The following is a 20,916-nucleotide window of genomic DNA, read 5'->3' as shown; positions in this document are numbered from 1 at the left end:
CAGAGGGACTTGACTCCATGCCAAGTTAGAACATTCTGATATTCAAACTGTTACTATGATTTCTAAGTTAATCTCTTCCCAAGATCTCTTTGCCTTGCAGTGGGTAGACCAGGCGCCTATAGCTGTCTTGAGCTGGTTCAATGTGCTTTTTCTGAGGGAGATGGATCCTTAAAAAATAAATAAAATGTTTAAAATTCACACTTTAACTGAAGCAGTGGAAAAATTTTAAAATTCTCAATAAGTCATCTGAGACACAAAATGGCAAATTAAAATATTTCGAGACATTTCTTGATTCACTCCCATCTTTCTTTCTCCCCCTTTCCCCAGCACTTTGCACCAGATACAGAAATCACGGTTTATGTTCAAACCCTGGTTTCGGTGTGACCGCCGCCTTCCATGACAGACCGCGGCTCGCACACCGGACGCCTAGACACCATGCAGCGTAGAAGCGCGCCCTGCTTCCCGGGTGCGGGGGTTCGGGGCAGCGGCGCGTGTGCCCCGCGAGGCTACCCGGGCGCAGGCATCCGCCAACTTCTTTCCGTCGGCGGCACGGAGAAGCCCGCAGCCCTCCGTAACCTCCACGATCATCTCGCTCGCCTTTCCAGCAGCCGCCGGGGAGCGCCGGCCCTGCGACTCCGCTTGCAGCTCGCCCTGTTCGGTGACACTGCCGTCCGGCGCCAGAGACCGAGTCGCCGTGGCCGCGCCCGCAGGGCTGCAGGCCGCTGGTCCCGCCTCGCGGCTCTCAAACTACTCGCGGCTCGTGACCCGGGACAAACTTCTGGCGAGGCGCAACCCCTTCCACAGCCACGCTCCCGAAGCCAGCCACCAAAATAGAAGACGCGGTCAGGGCAAGGAGGGGCAGAGGGTGGCAACCCTGCGGCCGCTCCTCCCCGCGCGGGTGACGCCCGCACTTGCGGCGGTGGCCGAGAGGCCACCCCCGGTGGAGCTCCCGGAGGCAACGCGGCCGCCCAGTGCCTGGGCACCGGCCGGTGGGGCGCGGGCGCTCACGCCCTCTAGCGGGCCGCGGCGGCGCCGGGCGGCCGTGACGTGGGCGCTCCCTTCAGCCGGCCTGCGGGGCATCGCCAGTCAGTCGGGGAGCAAGAGCCCCGCGCGCAGCCTGCGCGGGCTCTCGGCCATCGGCGCGCCGCCGCTTGGGGCTGGCTTGGGGCTGCCAGCAGAGAGGCGACGGGCAGGACGCGCGCGGCCACGGCCACCGCCACGGCCAAGGCCGGCGCCGGCGGCTCGGGTCCCGAGCAGCGGAAGGCGAGCGGCGGCGGGCGCAGCTGCCGGAACCCAGGGAGGATTTTGGCTTCGCGGACGCGCCCTCCGCTCCCTCTCGCAGCAGTGCCAGACGCGGAGCGGGGCCAGGAGCAGGGCAAGAGGACCCAGGACACCGTCCCCGCGTCCCGGGAGCCGCTGGAGTTCGGACTTCTGCAACTATTGGCACTTTGGGGGTTTGAATCAAAGCTTTGCGTCTCTCCTCTCTGTGTGGAAACCCTAGCTCCGGTACCCCCTCCGCCTTCGCGCGCCCACCCTCGGCAGCCGCCGCCGCCGCCGGGGAGCGGCCGGGCGCGCACTCAGCACCATGAGCAGACTTGGGACTTGCCTGGCGACTTTGGCCGGACTTTTGCTAACTGCTACAGGGGAGACGTTTTCAGGTAAGCGCAGCCATTCCTGGGGCGGAGGGGTCAGAGCGAGGTGTCTGGGACACCAAACTTCCCCAGTAGGAGAGCTCGAGGAGGGCGTCGGGGCCGGCCAGGGGGCGCGGTGGGTCAGGCTCCGCGTCTGCGGGTCAGCAGGGCGCAGGGCCAGGGGCCTGAAGAGAGGGCTGGCGCCCAGTACCCGGGCCGGTGGAGCTGGCCCGCCGCTAGGACCGACTCGCGCTTGGCCCTTCTCTCTCCGCGGCCTGGGCTAGTGCTTCGGTTTGGATGCCCGCCACTTCAAGTCCCTGGCCAGCTCCTAAAGGAACAACAGAAAACTTTGCCTGAAGTTCTCAGCAGCCGCCACGGGGCGTAGGCGCTGCACCGTACCCTCCGACCCGGAGCAGCAGCAGGCCGGGGCCACCAGTGTCCATCTGCGCCCGCGTTGATCACCCTCATCTAACCGCAGCTCCCGGGGCGATTTCCCGGGTCCCTGCCGACTCCTACCCGGAGCGGCCAGCGACCTCAGTAGATCCCCGCAGCTGCGCGGCGCCTTGGGGGAGCCCAGACGAGCGTTCCTTGTCGATTCCAGAGAGGTCTGCGCTACAGTAGAGGAAGTGACCGCCCCCGCATACCCGGGCCTCTGAGGTCCTGCGCCGCACCGGACACCTCCTCCCCATCTTCGGCCCCCTGGCGGAGCCTCGCGTTTAGTGGCAACTTGTTAAACCCAGCTGGGCAGCGTCTGGTGTCCCAGGTGGAAGGAGGCGACTGGCAGCGTGCACGCGAGCAAGCGTGTGCTTGAGGGCGCACTGGGGCGTTAGGAGCCCAGAGTAGTCTCTCGTGGAGACAGGACCCCGAGATCGGGGTCGGGGCGAGGTCAGAACAAGCACGTTGCTCCAGGGTTTACCCAGGATCCCCTTTTTGTACCTGGAGGACACCAGTGTATAGGCAAACGCCGGCAACATCGTTACTTTGCCCGTGCTTATTAAATGAGCGTCATTAAAATCCATGCACAGTGGTAGCTGTGGACTTTTTTCTTTTCTTTTAAGCTGTTTAGGCTGAAACTTGGTTTGCAGAATAGGTTTCTATTTATTCGGGAGGAATGAGTAAGTTGGACACTTTTTTTTTGACGGAGACTTTCATTAAAAGCAAAAGGCACATTTTAAACATTAAAGACATTTGGCACTCTGGCGCGTGGAAATATCGATTTTTACTTTCTTGGAGTCCAGGACCATTGGCTGTTGGTCCTCTGGATACACAAGCACAGAAGGTTGTGTCTTACATGTTGCTGAGCTGCTGGACCCCTTACTAGGGGACAGAGGGGAGCTTGTAGATAGCTGATTGCCCTGAGCTCTGAAAGAAACCCAAAACAATTAACTTGAAGAGAAATACCCTTCCTCAAGTTTAATTTTTCCTTAGCAGATAATTGCACGTGCTGCAGAGATTTTGATATAATGATGCACAGGTGTCTGATTGGATGCAGATTTTGGACTGCATTTTTACTAGTGAATAAAGGATAGCACTTGCCAGTTTGAGTGACTGGTAACTTATTAGCATTAGAACCCAAGCTTGAGGGCTTTGGTGATGTTTCCTCTGCATTAAGATCTGTAACTCTGCCTGGATTTGTTTAAACTTAAGCCATGTCATATATCATTGGGGTGAATTTTTAAATTGTATCCTAGGAGGTGGAAACGAATTTTTATGAGGTTTATTTAAACCATGGGCACCTTATCATTATAAAGGATTTCAGACTTCTTTGTACTGATCTATTTCCTTGTTAAGATTAATTTAAACGATCAATCAAACCCAAATAGGCTTTTAATAAAATTTAGCCTGGTTTTTCTTTCGGAGGAAATGCATATTTTTATTTATTCAAATTATATCATTAACTGAAGTGTTTCTTCTTTTTTTATTTGGAAAATCAGAGTTATCCTGGTATGTTAGTGCATAAAAGGGAAATGAAGGGGTATATCCAAGTGATTGCTTAGCAATGTTGACATTTAAAAAATTTGAATTTGGCAGATTTCATGTGTGCAAGGATCAGTGATATTGCAGTTCATTACACTTTTTCCCCTTCACTTTGCATTTTAGTTCATACAGGTTCAGGGCACTTCATGCTTTGCAAAAGTGGAGTTTTATTATTTTGTATGTTTGAGAAAGTTAATTCTGATGCTGTGAGTGACATTGACACATTTCTTTTTAGGGTTCTTCTGGGAAGGGCAATACTTGGCTGTTTTTCATCTGATGTAGGAATAGATTTTACAAACAAAGGAGCCAGATTATAAGCTCCTTGGGGGCAAAATAAAATTTTTTTCTTTATTGGTTCCCCATATAACACTTAACACAGGGCCCTAGCTCTCACAGGCACTCACTGTTTAATACATTATTAATGTGAATCTGGATCATTTGCAAACTTTCAGGATTTGTGTGAATTGACTGGCATAAAAGGAAGGAGAGGAGTGATTGTTAAAAGTTAGATTTGGCCTACATTTTCCCTGTGGGGCTTCTCTTGAGATCACCTAATAGACCAAACCATGGAGTTTATGTACTCAGGGAATTTTTTATGTAATAACTGAGATTTATACATAAGACACCTTGCTGTGCCCTACAGTAGTGTTGAACTGGCCTCCTTTGGAATGAGTTTGAAATTAAGATTGCTAGTGAATTATTTCAAGAGGTAGACACACATCTTTTGAATACCAGACATCGGAAACAGAGGGCTAAACTCATTGGAAGAGAAAAGAATTAAGATTTTGACCCAGGAGGACTTTATCAACTGTAAACCTTATACTTTAAAATGTTTATGATGGAACTGGAGATAGAGCTAAACTGGGAGAGTGCTTGCCTCACATGTACAAGGCCTTGGGTTCAGTCCCCAGCACCACACACACAAAAAAGTGTTTATATCTAACTTGTAGGTAGACTAGCCCAAGTTCACTTTTTCTCCAAGGCTTTGAATATTAATTAATTATGTACAAAGCACATAAGACCTGAGGGAGAAAGTTAAGTCATTTTAGTTTTGCTTGAACTTCCTTTTTCCATGGTAAGAATCCAGAGAGTTGGCCAGTTATTCCATTTTGACCCATTTCTTAAAAGTCAAGTTGTAATGTGTTATATGATGAAGTGTTTAGTTCTACGTGTAATGGGGGTGATGTATTAAGTTCTGTTAAGCTTTAGTTTGCAGAAATAGAAATACAGACTTTGAGGGCTGGGGTTGTGGCTCAGGAGTGGAATGCTTGCCTCACACATATGAGGCACTGGGGTAGATCCATAGCACCAAATAAAAGTAAATAAAATAAAGGTATATATTTAAAAAAAAAAGTGAAATGTTAAAAAAAAAATAAGAAATCCATACTTAGCCCTTTGTTTTAGCTACTGTATTTGGAATACATTAAACCTTAAACCTTAGCATAACCATGTGAACTTGGGACTACTGAATTTTGGATTTATCGGAAAAATTTATTTTTCAAAGTAATCTTTCAAGGATGTTTGTGGGAAACTGCCGAAATTTGAATAAAGTCCACTTAACCTTTTTTTTTTTTTTTCTTCTTCAGTGCTGGGGATGGAACCCAGGGCCTCTTAGATGCTAGGCAAGTGCTCTACCTCTGAGCTACCTCCCCAGACCCTGAGTAAAGTCTGGAGCTCAGTTAGTAGCTTTGTACCAGTGTTGATGTCTTAATTCTGGTAACTCTGCTCTGCTTATGTAAGATGTTAACACTGGGGAAGCTGTGCAAATGGTGTATTTGAACTCTTTGTACTGTTTTTGCAACTCTTTTATAAGCCTAAAATTATTTCAAAACACAGACTTTGTAAAGAGTCCATTAAAAGAGTGGAGATAGATTTGTTTAGCATTCTGATTTAATTTTTATTTTTCAGATAACTACAGTCATGACATTTTACGTTTTTGTGGTGCGTTCACTAGATAATTGATAGGAAGAAAATACTTCAAGTTTAAATCAGCGAGCCTGAAAGAAAATATGCCAGGAAATTACTATGACATGCTTAGTGCTATGTGTTTTTAAAGAAGAATTGCTTGAGCACAATAAATTGTTCTGATCTGGAAAATTATAGGTTTTAGTATGGGATTATTTTACAGGTTTTCACATAGGAAGTTCCTGCATGTAATGATATATAGATAAGTGTGTATATAACTTGAATAATTCTGAATGAACTTTCCTCAAAAAACAAGTACTTTGAATCATGTCCTCAGATTATTTAAACCTTGTACAAATGAAGCATGTATCTGGAAAAAGTTGGTTTTGGAATTTAAGCATTTCTGGGACAGTTCTATGTCAGTGACTTTAAATTTTTCATAGAACATAATGCATTCTTGGAACTGTTAGGCTGTAAGTATCTGTTTTGATGGAGGAACTATGTTTTGGAGTAAGTATGGTTTCCTTTCAGTTTTTGTAGGAGATTTCATAAAGTTTCCTAGAATGAACATGGATTGTCTTAATATTCTGGAATATAGTTTCCAGTTAGGAGGTCAAACATTTTAATGACATTTTAATGTTTCCAACATTTCTCTAAACGTAGTTTTATGGGGAGGAGTGGTGTCTATCATGCATTTTACTTTAATTCTAAGATTGCTGTCTTTGAAAACCAATTTTCCTACAAACTTTCTTACAGTTTCACATCTCAGTGTGCTTATACTTCAATGAATATAACATAGAACATGTCCACAGGCTTATTTTATAAGTCAGGGATAGTTTAATTATGAATGTCTAACTTACTAATGAAATATTTTTAAAAGATACAAAATACTATAAATCTTCCGATACTACAAACCTTCCATTAGAAGAGGATGTAGCTTCTCAGTTCCTAAAATATTGCAGTAGTTTGTAGTTTAGTCATCAAAAAGCCTTAGTTTATGCTGTAGCTACAAAAAACCCAGCAGAGAAAAATAAACAGGGCTGTGTTGGGTGGGGAAGAGGAAAGATTTAGTCACCAGCTTCCTAGTCCATAATTCATCCCTCCCCCAGTTGGAGGGGGTGAGAGGGGGCAGCTGGCAAGGCCAGGGCATAATTAAGGGGATGGGTGTGGGTGAGAAGAAAAGAAGAAAAACAGAGTGACGAGAAAAGAATTGTATATTTCATTGGGAAAAGCTTTGCAGATAGTAGCAGGCGAGGGACTCTGCTCTTAAGCCCTCTTTGGTGACAATTATGTAGGTAGGTCCTATACCTTAGCAGCTTTTGGTGGCTCTAAGGAAGGCCTGGGGAACTCTGCTAGCGTTGATGGGGAACTGGGTTTGCACCTGTGCATCTCAAAACAGTGTGCACAGGATCACCTTCCAGATGTTGTTGCCCAGGGCCAGGCATGGTGATTCTGATGTCCTGTCACCTTAGAGTATGGTCCAATAGCATCCCCTTGGTGTGTGTCCGTGCTTTGAAGAGCTGTTGTTCTAAAAGTGCAATTCATAAAGTGGGTTGCTTGGGTCAGCAACAGCAGCATCACTCAGGAGGCTGTGAAACCTGCGGACTCTCTGGTCTTGAGTCAAACTGTAGGTTCAGGTCCTAGCAATCTGTAAAAAAAAGCCCTCCACGGGATTCTGATGGGCCTGTAAATGTGAGAGGCACTGTTGTAAAGGAACCCCTTAATTATCAGACTCCCTATGGTAAAAGAGAATGTGCATTCATTCACTTATTGCCCTTTTGTTGAGTGAGCACTGCCAAAATCCTGGACTTGGCCATGTGATTGTGCTGTGACTGTTAGTGAGACCACTAGTGTGATACCTGGAACAGTAGTCTTCCCTGAGGAAGATATTGATCCAATCTTTGTGAAACTTACAATACAAAAAGTTTCCTGTAGTGAGTGTAAAATTGTAATTAAAATTTGATGAAATGTTTATTGGGAATTTCTCCAGGATGATAGACCTTTTTTTTTTTTTTTTTTCCCTTTTGACACCAGGGATTGAATCCAGGGGTGCTCAATCACTGAGCCACATCCCCAGTCCTTCTATTTTTATTTTGAGACAGAGTCTTGCTAAGTTGCTGAGGCTGGCTTTGAACTTGTGATCTTCCTGCCTCAGCCTCCAGAGCCTCTTGGAATTCCAGGTGTATGCTGCTTTACCCAGCTAGAAGATATTTTTTGGCTTTTTATAATAATGGTATAACCCAATGTGCTTATTAAAATAATACCTTTAATTCAAGTTAATATTTACTTCTCACTTACTGTTTAAAAGTCCCCTTAATGGTGTGGAAATAGGCAAAGATAAGGAAAACGTAGTTAACACCCTTTTAAAGTTGTCTGTCTATTAAGAATTTCAAGATCTACTCAAATGTAAAGAAATAGGGACTTTCTTAGGAAAGAATGCAAAACTTAATTTATGTAAGAGTTGGAGTTTTAACATGGAGATGTGAAACTTTGCCTTTGGAAATACACTCTCAACTTCCAGATTAAAAAAAAAATAATAAAAGATTTTCACTTTATGTCTTGAGTACTAACAATGTGCAACCTGAATTAGAGCCAGTTTTTCTGCTAGCCACAAAAGGACAGTTAGTGCATCTATGTCACTTAACACTCTGGGTAAATAAAAGTGATTGTGTTGTTCACTTAATGGGTTTACCTGAAACACATTCAGTGAGACTGAGACTTTGAGAAAGAAATAGTTTCAGAATGCTTATCACATGCCAGCTAGCCGTCTGCTGTCTGTTCCTTCTGCTGTCATCCAAAGCTGATCACTAGGTGTAGCTGCATCTCTAAACCCACCTGCCTGAGCCAGGAAAGGCCTGGCCTTTTCCATGGAAGGCATCCTGAACTTGATTCATTTACAGCTAAAGAAGGGGATGCCAGTGGCCCTCAACTGTTTGTATGTGGATCTCTAACTCCTTATTGTAAAATTAAATTCTTTAGTGAAAGCTGTAGTTCTGTTAGTCCTAACTATGGTATAGTTTGTTGTAATTCAGCACTCACCCAAATACAACTTTAGACTCCTCTGCAATAATCATACTCATTTTTTCTTTTCATTTTTGGCTGTATAATATGTTGCTGCTAGTCTATAAGACAGAGGTAGATTGGAATAGATAGTATTTATTTGCTGACCAAGTAAGAGTTCTTGTTCACCCAGAGGTTCGTCTTGTGGCAGACCAGTAAAAGCAGTGGAGTGAATGACTCTGTATAGGTGTGGAGTATCTTTAGGAAATGGCTTATATATACTGCACTGACATCTGTAAGAGATTACTTCTATGGCACTGAGGATTTAAGTATATAATTCAAGAAATCATTAGAATTTGCATGGAAATCTGATTCAGTCATTTTTTTTCCCTGCTTTAAGCTCAGAAGACTAATGAGGCATTAAACTTTTATATGGAGCATAAATATTGGGCCCTGGTTTGGAAACAAGGCAAGGTGGAGAACCCCATGGAAGCAGGCAGTGGCTTACCAGGGCTGGGCCTTGGGTAGGGAAACGGCCTCACAGCTGAAAGACTGAAGATTGAGGACACATAGGAGCAGTTGAAGAGAGTGGAGAACTCAGAGACTTGTCACAACTGCTAAGGTTTTAGAATTTTCCCGGGAGGAACAGACCACTGTTTAACAATGATTTATTTCAACATGCAATAGCCTAAGCTGAAGCAAAGCATTTACTTTTTATGGACCGCAAAGCATAAAAGCTTATAGAGCATCAGTTTGTTTTCAGATGAGTGAATATTCATTTTAATCTTTTGCTCCTATTCAATATGCAGAAAGCAGATTTATTGCATACAGTGAAAAGAATATGTTTTAGTCTGGGTTCCTATGGAAGTCGAAGGCCTCCTGCATCTCCCCTGCTTCTTGCTATGGGATCACAGTGTATTCACATGTGGACCCAGGACAGGGGGGAAAAGGAATTAGACCACACCTTCTGGAAAATCAGTTTTATTGATATTTGAGCTTTCTTCTTGGTTTTGAATAACTTGAGGAAATTTACCTCATGTAATAATCACATACTTTAAATTGAAACCTCACATTCTGCCTAGATATACGATTATAGAGACTTAAATTATTGCTTTAAAAATAAGTACTGATGATGTACAAAGTCATATTACTGAACAGTGTTTAGCATGTAGTACTCAGTAAATATTTGTTGAATGAATAAGTATGATTGAATGAAGTTCCCATGGAGAAAAAAAATATAAATTACTTGAGCTTACAGCCGTTTTTTTTTTGTTGTTGTTTTGTTTTCTCCTTTCTATTCATTGTGACTTTGTAAAAGCATTTTCAATAACCTTAACAATAGAACCAGATGTGGGCTTAGTGTCCAGTGCAATTTGCAGTATATGGGTGTATAGAGATTCAGTCGCTGAATTTAAAGGGAAAAATGTGAATTAAATATGTAAGCCTGTAATTCTATCTCATATAAGAAAATTATGTCAGTTAGTTATTGCTATAAAGTAGAATTTTGATATAATATTGGTCACTAAAAAGTGAATTTTCAGTGTGCAGTAGATTTATCAAGATTCTACTCTAGAAGGATTTGATTTAGTCATCAGGATATTAAAGGAACTGTGATATCACCATAAGAGGGTTCCATCGCAGAGAATAATATATACTGTCTGCTGCCTTTTATTTCAGATATAGAATGAAATTAATTACACCTACACAGCTCAGATGGCAGCCTGATAACATCGGGCTCATCTTTATTGTAGCAGGCATGCTCTCCTTGCTTTTCATTCAGTGGGTACCTCCCAGGTGATAAAACTTAATAAAAGAGGCGACTCTGACAACAATCTCATAAACTGTGTTTTCTACTTCCTTGACTTTCGAAGCTTGACCGCTGAGTATGGTATGAAATTTCCACAGTGAGTCAGGACCTGGGCATCCGTTGGCATTATGTCGTGTGTATACTTCAGGGGTGGAAAGGTGTGACACATTTCTGTGCTCACCACTGGGGCCATGGAAGATACTTCCATAGCAAAAGATGTGTTAATAGGAGAAGAGCCTCACACATTTATTCTCTTAAAGTTTGAGGGGACAAGAGAGCTTTTGGCAATGAAGACCCAGGGAAAACTGCCTGTTTTTCTGAGGAGTGGACAACTGTAGAAATGCATCTGGATGGAAGGTCTGATCTAATGGTAATGGGTGTTGAGGGGACATGCAGCAGGGCCTGTCTGTTCAGATTCTTCTTGGCCTGTGTGACATTCCTTCCTGCAGGTGGGTGGCAAGACCCCTCAGAATGATGGTGGAGAAGGGAGAGAGTGACCTTTCTAGATTTGGGGAGAGAGGTTCCAGTTTCTGTGGCCCACATTAACAAAGAGAAATTCCAGTTTCTCTGACTCACTTTGAGGGAGAAAGGCAGGAGGCAGGAGAAGGTCAGAGAGACCCACTTCCACTTCTGAAGTCTAGGCCTTCAGTGTCTTTAAAGAACTCAGCAGACCAAAGCGCCAGATTTTGAGGGTATCCTGTTCTGAACACAGATAACATGTTATGGGAGTTTTCCCCCTGCCTCACTGTCAGTTGCCATTTACATCTTTGTGGGTTTTTAAAGAGCCTCTCCCTTTCTTACAAGCAATGCTCAAGGGGCAGGGAGCCCTGAGAAGCTGACTGCTGGGGATCCTTTGTTATTGACCCTTGGTAGGTTGTGGGAGTGGCCTCCTTAGGTAGAGAGAGACAAGAAGCTGTGGGGGTCCAGGTGGTAAGGTCAGCCATGGGGACCCTGGGGCTCAGAGAAAAGGCAGAATCTCCTCATCTGATCACTTCTTGGTTTAGAATTTTTCCACCTCTGAGTAACTGTGTGGCCTTGGCGTGTTATTTTATTTTTCTGAGCTTCAGTCGTCTTTTCTGGAAAAACACCTTGCAGGTACAATGTAAATACAGAAGGAGGGAACCAGTGCTGACACCAGGGGCTTCTTGAGGTGACTGTGTGTATGTAACAGCCATTCCACGCAGGTTGTAGGTTTAACTGCATGAACTCATTTTCTATAAATCAAAAAGGGTTAATGTTGGCAATATTTCATGTGGTTCAAACTCCTGGACCCCTTTCTCTAGGTCCAAGACTTTGATGATTGGGGTGTAAGTGACATGTGTGCATGAATGTGTAGTTACATACGTATATGTTATAAGCATGTGGCTGGTATTATGTTTTACAAAAAATACTTGTAAATAACTCCCCAAATCAAAATAATCACCTCTGAATTTGTACCATGGAAAGCCAGCACTGCTCAGTGCTGTGGAAGGCAGTGTTGGGACACTGGCATTGGGTCCACCTGAAACATTTGTTAAGAATGCAGAGTCCTGGCCCCCACAGACCTACAGAGTGGGGAACTCTGGAGTGACCACAGAAACTGCTAGAGAAGCATTTCAGGTGATTTTGCTGCTCATTCAAATTGAAGAGTTACAATTCAAATTGAAGGTTGGAGAATAGCAGTGACTCACAGGGACCCTGCCCTTGTGCAGGATTAACTAACTAGTCTTCTGTGACTGGAGTTAAGAAAGCTTGTGAGGGTCACTCATGAATTTTTTTATATTGTTCGATTGACCTGAGAGTTTGAAGCAGAGGCTTTCTGGTGTCAGAAAGCAAAAATTAAGTATGAAATAAAGCATTTTATGTTTTATCTTCCAACTCGGTGACCTTTAGTAAATGTGATATCAGTCTGGAATTTGGGGGGATATAATGAAAGAATAAGGACAGTTTAGGGTAATCAGAATACTGATGATTTTAGATCTCTAAATTTACAGATCCGAGCTGCATTTTGAGATGACTCATTCAAGGAAGATCATGAGACAAGATAATCTGCAAAGTATTTTGGGGAAGATTATTTTCTAGCACTTATTCCTTTATTTCATGTTCAGTGAAACATATGGACACTGTGGAATCCTTTGCCTTAGGGGCCCTGGAAGCATAGATGTTTTGAGTACCTAGAAACTTCATAGACCTCAAAATGAATGTACCAGTCTGTAAGCACTTGAAAATTCCACTTCCTTATCATTTTGGTCAAGGAAGAATGGTGCTTGTCAAAATGTAGTCTCTGGGAGAGGTGACTCATTAATTTATCTTTCATATGACATCTCTAACAGGCTGTCACTTTAATACGTTGACATCTTTGGATTCAGATTTTTCACTTGTAAAATTTGACATTTGATTCAAGGATCCATAAGTGTGTCTCTGGACACTTAAAGAGCATGAGGATTGTGAGGTACTTATGTCTTAGTTCAGATTACTTTGTTAGAAATCATAGTTCAAGAGAATGGTACCTGGATCCATGATCACTTTAGCTGGGTGAAGATGGGAGAACTGTCTAGAACATGGGGACCCATCTGAGAGTGTATCTGACAGAGCACAAGGTGGCTTGCCAAGAGGAAGTGGATGCTTGAAAGGCAATTTGTAGGACTTTCGATGGTCGGCATCTTTACCACAGGTTGGTTCTGCAAAGATGCTTGCAAGAGAAACTTACTCTGCCTGTGCTTGACAATGTAATTGCCAGTCACAGAGCCACCAAAGGTTTTACAGTAGTAGCTCTGTGGTTTTCTTGTAAATTTTGACAATATAAGTTAGCCATATTTCAGGGACTTATAATTGACAGTAATCATGTTTATCAAATATTGAACACTAATTATGTGCTAGGGCCCATGCTGTAAGGATATGATATTCTCAAATTTATTGTTGCTCTGTAGTTAATAAAAACTTGGTAGAGTATCTATAAAGGTTTTGGGAGGTCAGGTTGTCTGCACTCCTGACCAATCCAGGCCACCTGAGCAGAGGTTACATATACTCTTGCCATTTCTCTCATCCCATACATACATAGACTTGCCTTTGCCCAACTTATGCTTTTCTGTGATACTACCTACTTATATTAAGTGTGCTTTAAGGAAAAGCACTAAAAATGTAGTGTTGTTAGCATGCTTTTGGGGTGATGTTGTGTTGCATAATTTAAAATCTGAATGATGACCTTCTGGGAAGGTTTCTTTCTGTGTCTTAGTTCCAGAAAAAGATGTCATTCTCTTGGACAGTTTCTTCTCAGGAACACAGTGAATGATACAACCCACCAATTCTTCTCCTTTCTGTGGGCTTGTAGAAAGACAGTTTGAAAATGTATGTTGTCATAACTAGAACTTTGAAGTTGAGCAGCAGACTAGGCCAAAGCAGGCCTACATCAGACAGGGAGTTTGTTGACTGTTATAAGAGAGAAGGTCATGGGCTAGCAGGGCTGGTCCCAAGGGTTTAACACTGTCATCAGATTGCATCATTAGATTCTAAGTCTCCTTCTCTAAGCATCTTTCCTGTCTCTGTTATGTTTCTGAGGAGTTCCAGGCTAACTCATCCAAGTCCAAACCCAGTAGGAAGAGAGATTCCATTCCCTAGTGGAACACATTACTCCTATGAATGAGTTCCAAGAAAAATAGGGTGCTACCCCTGCAAGAGGGTGAATATAGGCAAAAGGGCAAAAAATCATTCTAGGCAGCGGTCTTGCTATAGATCCAGGTGTCTGGGTCCTTTTCCCTGCCTGATTCTTAGCCTCCTCTTTACTTCTCTCACTTCTTTCTAGTATATCTGCTGTATTTTATGCATCATTATAAATGATTATAAAATCTTTTTGGAACTGGGCAGCGGTAGAAGAAAATAAATGAGTTCCAAATCTTGCCATTTGAGTCAGTTTTCCAGTTAGGACTTTTGTATGTGTGTTTCTTCTACTTCTTTTTTTAAAAAATATATTTTAGTTGTAGATGGACACAATATCTTTATTTTAATTACTTATTTATTTTTATGCGGTGCTGAGGATCAAACCCACTGCCTCACATATGTGCAAGGCAGGCGCTCTACCACTGAGCCCCAGCCCCAGCCCTCTTTTACTTCTTAACATCACTTGCTAAAAGTTAGAACACTGGAGTGGGTACAGAGATTCTTATAGCCTACTTGAGTAGTTCCCCAATTTATTGTTTAAACTACCAAAATCTTTGGGTTATACAAATTTTTACATAGGTTAAAAAAAACATAAAGATCATTTGGTTAAGCAGCATTTTATGTGAACAGATTGAAAAAATAGAAGACTCTCCAAGTCTTGGTAACTTTATAACTTTATAACCAATATAACTATAAACAAGTTATATTAGCTATTTATATGTAACAGACCATCCCCAAATCCATAGACTTAAAGCAGTTTACTGCTTCTCATGTTCCATGGTGGCTTGGTGTACTTTGTGTAGCATCCACTCAGCTGATCTTGGCTGGATTGTCATGAAGTTTTGGTGTTGATTGGCTAGGATGGCCCTGGCTGGACCACCTGGGCTCCCCTCCATGTGCTTTATGATTTGCCTCCTGGCAGAATTTCCAAAGGGAAGAGTAGAAGTGCCCCAGCGCCTTCTGGCTCATGTTTGGGAAGGGTACCTTGTGTCTACACCTCATTCTGGCCAAAGCCAGTCCCAAGGCGAGCCTAGAATCAAGGGTGAAGACGGATCTCACTCACTCCTTGGTGTATGGGTTTGCAGAGCCACATGGTAAAGGGTGTAGGTGCAAGGAGAGGTGGAGACTTGGGCCCTACTCGAGGATCTGCTGGACCTACTGCACATGATCTGAGATGCTTCTGTCTTATAGAATACAGTTGGGAAATTGCTGGCAGCATGAAAAACAGGAATCTGGGGTTCAGAGACTTGCATTGAGGGGTCAACCCTGCCACTTATTGTCATCTGAAGGTGGAAGTTGTTGACCCCGTGTGAATTAGGTTATCTGCAAATAGGGTCATCCAGTGCATGTGATTCATGGGTTTGCTTCAGGGACTTTTATAAACATGTACCTCTGGGACTTGGTGAAGGTGTGAAAAGAGCCTGATTCAACCTTGTTCTCATCTTGGATGTGCCAGTTTCCAGCTGTGAGCCACATGACCCCTCTATGCTCTAGGCACATTTGTTCATCTGTGAAAGGGGAGTGATGCCTTCCTGGCCATCCTGTGCAAAACACAGTGCCTGCTGTAGCATAGCCGCTGTTACCACTACCAGAGCCCTGTGACCACAGAATAACCTTGAACCGTTGCCTTGTGCTTTCCCTGTCTGTCTGCAAGCCCCAGAGGGTATAGTTTTCCCCAGTCACAATATTTCTTCTATTTGTAATTCTGATTCATAAACTTGCTGCTATTTTTTCTCATCTCTCTGGAGCAAGGGAAATGAAAATATGACAGTTGCATGCTACCTAAGTGCTCAGTTCTTTATATGTCATTTACACACTCCCCTATAAGGGGACAATGGCACTGCAGGGTTTTATTCGCATTGTAAGGTTTGTGGAACTGAAGCTCCAACACATTTCAGGATGTTTTTCAGACAGTGGGCACAGCTATCTTTGGATCCCAAAGCGTGCTTTTTTTTCTGGCTGTGTTCTTGTCCCCACCTGTTGAACCCAAAAGCACACATTATAATTTTCAACCATGGCTTTATATTTAGTACAATTTCTCATGTTGATGTTAAAAACAATTGTAAAATTGTCTTAGCCCAGTAATGCAGTGTACTTACTGCTATTTTACAGCCCTCTGAAATAGTAAATTAGAGGAAGAGTACTTAGCTTCTTAGGAACTTGAATAAAATTAATTGAATTGAGATTTATTCATGTTTTTCATGAGCAGAGGAGGGCAGAATGTTATCTTCTCTGTGGTTTTGAATCCTCTAGATAAAATTGGATTTTTACGATTTCTTGTGTTTTGCATCTGAATATCCGATGAAGGTGAAAGGTGTAAAATCTTGCATTAGTGGTTATGGGGGCATAATGCTTCTAAGGTCAGTGATAATTTATTTTAAGACCTTTCAAGTGGAGGTTAGCAGGCCCTAGGAGACTGAAGTTAACATCACCTTCTTTAGGACAAAATGCATCGTGTTTTGAGGTTTGACAAAAGTAAAGAAGCATGTAGATCCATATTTGAAGGATTTAAAATAATCCATTATCTAGTATCTAGCTGAATTCACCAGGGGAAAGAACTATTAGGTATATATAATAGTCCACAAAAATTATTTACTTTACCTGTTTAGGTCACTTTATTTCTTTTTTCTTTTTCTTTTCTTTTTTCTTTCTTTCTTTTTTTTTTTTTTGCAGCATCATTGCTGAGAATTATATCAAAATAAACTGTGGCATTAACAGAAGTGCAGGGCTGAGCCTGTGACTCAGTTGTACAGTGCTTGCCTGCCATTCACGAGGCCTGGGTTTGACTCTCAGCATTACAAAAAGCAAAAATAATAGAATAAGTGATTAGTAAGATAATACTGGCATTTTTTTTCAGAGTGAGTTTTTAAAAATCATGGATTTAGACTCAACTAAAATTGTTTGATCATGTTCAACAAATGCAAATGTATATGTAAGTACTTAGATTTGTGTCAAGACTCATAATTGTGTTCTTTTTTTTCCTTCTCTTTTCTTTGTCTGCAGTGCTAGGGATGGAATCCAGGGCCTCACACATGCTAGGCAAGTGCTTTCCTACTGAGCTACACCCCAGCCCCAAGTTTCTTAATTGTGATACTTGTCTTAGAAGAGCAAAGTGGATGGATATTATAATTTTAAGTACCTGAAAAGTTAATGCAGATCATGTGAAATAATTTGAAAAGTTACTTTCTCAACTCTCAAGCACTGACCAGACGTGACCTACCAAGACCATTGGGCCTTGCTGTTCAGGCTTTCAGCTTTGAGCCAGCACATGCGCCCCTCATTCTGCCCTTCCCACTCTCTTCCTAAGCCTGCATTAGTTTAGGTTAATAATCAGTAGCCACCAGGTGCTTGTTCTCCATTTCTTTATACATGGGAAATTGCTATTAAGTTGACTTTTTTTTTTTCTTTCATTGGTTCTATCCTGGGCCAAGCCTCTTACCTTGCGATTGTTCTTCCGTACCTCAGTTTAACAGTCCCAAACTGAACACAGTGGTATGAAATCCTCAATGATGGGAAGAATATTCAAGCTTTGTTTGCAAAGGTTTATTCTCTTCCAAATATAATACTTACCTAAGGCTAAGAGTGAAATGAGATAGGACCACATCCTCCTGCCCTGAGAGGTGCCTGTGTCTTTTGCAGGCAAAGACTGGTTTATGAATCCTTCGTTGAGGTGCATATTCTTGGCCTTTGCTAGGTATTGAGGATGTAAGAGTGTCCTGAGATGAGTCTGGAAAGAGCGCACAGAAAAACACAGGTCAGGGGTGGGGTTGTAGCTCAGTGGAAGAGCACTTGCCTAGCATGTGTGATGTACTGGGTTTGATTCTCAGCACTATATAAAAATAAATAAATAAAATAAAAGTATTGTGCCCATCTACAACTAAAAATATTCAAAGGAAAATAATGCCTAATCACATTAACAAAAAAACCCAGATCAGCTGATCCTTCTATTTTTAAATAAAAATCGTATGGAAATTAAAGAGGGAGGCGGTTGGCAACTCCCTTTCCAGGGCTGGCTTGTCAAGGGAGCTTGAAGTTCAGTCTGGAAAGAAGCCTCTAGAAAACTGGAGGGAAGGCCCTCTGGGATCAGCTACAGAGCCCAGAGATTTGCAACATTTGCCTGGACACTAGGAACTGCCCATGAGGCATGCAGATGTTGTTTGGGTACTATTCAGAGAGAAGAAACTGACCAAATTGTTAGAGATTCTTCTTGAATGTTTTGTTCTTAAAATGAGATTCTTTTGAAGTGGGTGAGTTTTTGAGGGTAGCAATCATTTACTTAGATAGATGTAGAATAGGAGGGCCTAGGAAACTGGAGGGAGGAGAGAATTTTAAATAGTTTTCAATTAGTTTTTAAACTAGAAGATGGCATTGTTGGTGACTTGGCTCCTTTTCCTTCTGTCCCCAGGCAGACGTATTTTCTGCTGTATTAAAAGATGTCTATGCACAGAATTGGAATTTGGGAGAAGTTGGAAAACTGTGCATGGTCTTGTGAAGGGTTCCTGAGTTAAAATATTGACTGCACTTTTATTCCTGTGCCTGAGATCAAGGTCCTGGGCTTTCTTTTTCTCCTTTCTTTTCCTTCCTCCTTCCCTGTGTCCTATAATGGTTGAACTTTAAAAGAAAGTGATGAACCCAACAGGTACACACATCCCACTATACCATTGCCGCTGTCTAATGGTGGAATTATCAGAGGACAGGCCACTTGTCCTCACCCTCTCCTCTGTGGCATGTGGACGGCACAGCAAGTGCTGGTCCAGGTGGAGGGAGATGGTAATGAGAGACCTGCTCAGGCTCTGCTTTGTTGTTAGTCAGCACAGCAGTCCTTAAACATAGCAGTGCAACATAACAGGAGAGCAACTGCTGTTCTGCACAGTTCAACATATTCAGGCACTGTCTGAGTGCCTTTCAAATATGTATTGCCTTAGTACTTAGTACTCATGACATTGTAAGTTATCCCCGTTTTACAGGCCTGGAAATAAGCTCATAGGCTATTCAGAATGACCAACATCAGGTATGTGGTAGGAGACACGGCTGAGTTTTGAACTTCACTAATATGATTCTGAAGCCACTAAATTATTTAGCACATTGAGCATCCCAAATGCCAAAACCTGAAATCTGAAATTAGAAATGCTCCAAAATCCAAAACTTATTGAGCACTGACGTCATGCCACAAGTGCAAGATTTTGCACCTGATCTCATGTGGCAGGTTGCAATCAGGATGCAGTCTTGTGGAAAATAGTGTATAAAACTACCTTCAGGCAGCGTGTTTAATATCCACATGAAGCAGAAGTGAATTTTGTGTTTATACTTCATTTGTATCCCCATGATATCTCACTACATATATGCAGATATTCCAAAATCTAAAAAATTTTAAAATTAATGCATTTCAGGTTTCAAAGATTTTGGGTACAGGATACTCACCCTGAAAGTATTACTTTGCTTGTATCAGGCAGTTAGCATTATGATGTGTGGTGAGCTTAACCTGCTCCTGTTTTGAGATCCTAGACCTTTTTGCATGCTTCCCTTTTGACTGGTTAGGCCAGAGTCCAGAAAGGGTGGATGGATGGCTTAGCTGCAAGGAGTATTGTCACCCAAATAGCAGGAGTAAGGACTGGGGACACCAGCTCTCAGGATACTTATAAAGTTGGTCTCCTTAATTTGAGGATGACTTTTAGAGTCAATGGGTAGGCTTGCTCATTCTGGAGACTGTAGTGCAACCTAACAACATCAGCAGAAATAACTGTGTTTGTCAGGAGCAATTTATAGCTAACCTTGCCATGTGGGATCTTGCAGGCAACTGATGGCCATTGGGAAGATCTGAGGTCTTTGGGCAGTGGCATTGGGTAGGCTTCTAACTTTCATGCTTCTGTATTCTGTAAAAGAATTTTTTCAACCTAGGCATTTCCTTGCACTTTGATAAGTTCACATCTGAAATTTTTATCCTGTTTATATAGTTCAGAAGGAGAGAATATAAGCCCTATGGTAAATATTGCATCTTAACATAAAACTTTTACAAAGATCTTTTAAAATATCTATCGAACACAAAAGCTGGGAACCCTAGGACTTGATACCATCCCATTGTCCATTTAAAAATATATGAACAAGCTTTTATTTTAATTTTATTTCCTTAATTTTTCTCCTTGAACTGGTATTTTCCCTTTATTTCTCCATAGAATTGTATCATTATAATATGTTTAAGCTTGAAATCTTCTACTTATTATTTACCAAACTTCTCTGCAGCAAATATATATATATATATAATGGAAATTTTAATTTCATTGGTGCACGAAACTTTAAGTGCTAAATTTTATCCAATTACTAGTGTACAGTTGAATCATTGTTACAGTGTATTGGAGAAGTACTTCAGAAATCAATCTGGCTTTGAAGAAGTTAGTTCATGTGTCTGTGAATTGGTTATTTACTGCTAGAATTAAACTAAATGAAGTGCCAATTCTGTTGCCATTGTTCATTTTTATAAATATATGCTGAGCAACTTTGTTTATATAAATAGATGGAATTATAAGGATCTTTGCTATGGCAATGTTACTTCTTAGGGTACTTTTCGTGTTGCATGTCAACATTCATACTTATTTGGCATCAAAAATTATTTTTAATGATTTATAAATTGACATTTGATTAGGTTTATTCTCAAAATTACTGAAAACAAAAAGTTGGAAACTAACTTTGTCTCCAAAGGATTCCTTGTCCAGTCATACACCTTCTTCTCATTTGCTGGGAAGCTATCCAAGAGCTTTGCCAAGATCCATCAATTACTGTTAATTGCACCTGTTATTTTTTTAACTTAAAGGCACCTTGTTTAACACAGGAATGTCTAGAAATGGCTCTGAAAACAAAAATAATGCCAATTTCTTTGTATATTAGTCAATGTCTACTTTAAGTATACATATAAAATATGTATATTCATAATGCTATTGTTTGTATTGTTATAATATATCATAC

The 20,916-nt window shown here is 42.0% G+C and overlaps 1 protein-coding gene across 9 annotated transcripts in view; it reads left to right on the top strand.

Moving 5' to 3' along the window:
• Nucleotides 1-1,100: 1,100 nt before the first annotated feature.
• The window catches only part of Ptprm (protein tyrosine phosphatase receptor type M), an 819,218-nt gene continuing 799,402 nt past the window's right edge, over nt 1,101-20,916 (top strand). For all 9 annotated transcript variants that reach the window (XM_047526252.1, XM_047526251.1, XM_047526249.1 and 6 more), the window contains exon 1: nt 1,101-1,658. In XM_047526252.1, the coding sequence (XP_047382208.1) occupies nt 1,586-1,658 (73 nt within the window). In that variant the 5' untranslated portion in view covers nt 1,101-1,585. The remainder of the gene's footprint in view (nt 1,659-20,916) is intronic.

Source organism: Sciurus carolinensis, chromosome 15 (assembly GCF_902686445.1).
Source record: "Sciurus carolinensis chromosome 15, mSciCar1.2, whole genome shotgun sequence".
Lineage (NCBI taxonomy): Eukaryota > Metazoa > Chordata > Mammalia > Rodentia > Sciuridae > Sciurus > Sciurus carolinensis.
This window is presented reverse-complemented; position numbering and strand designations above follow the sequence as displayed.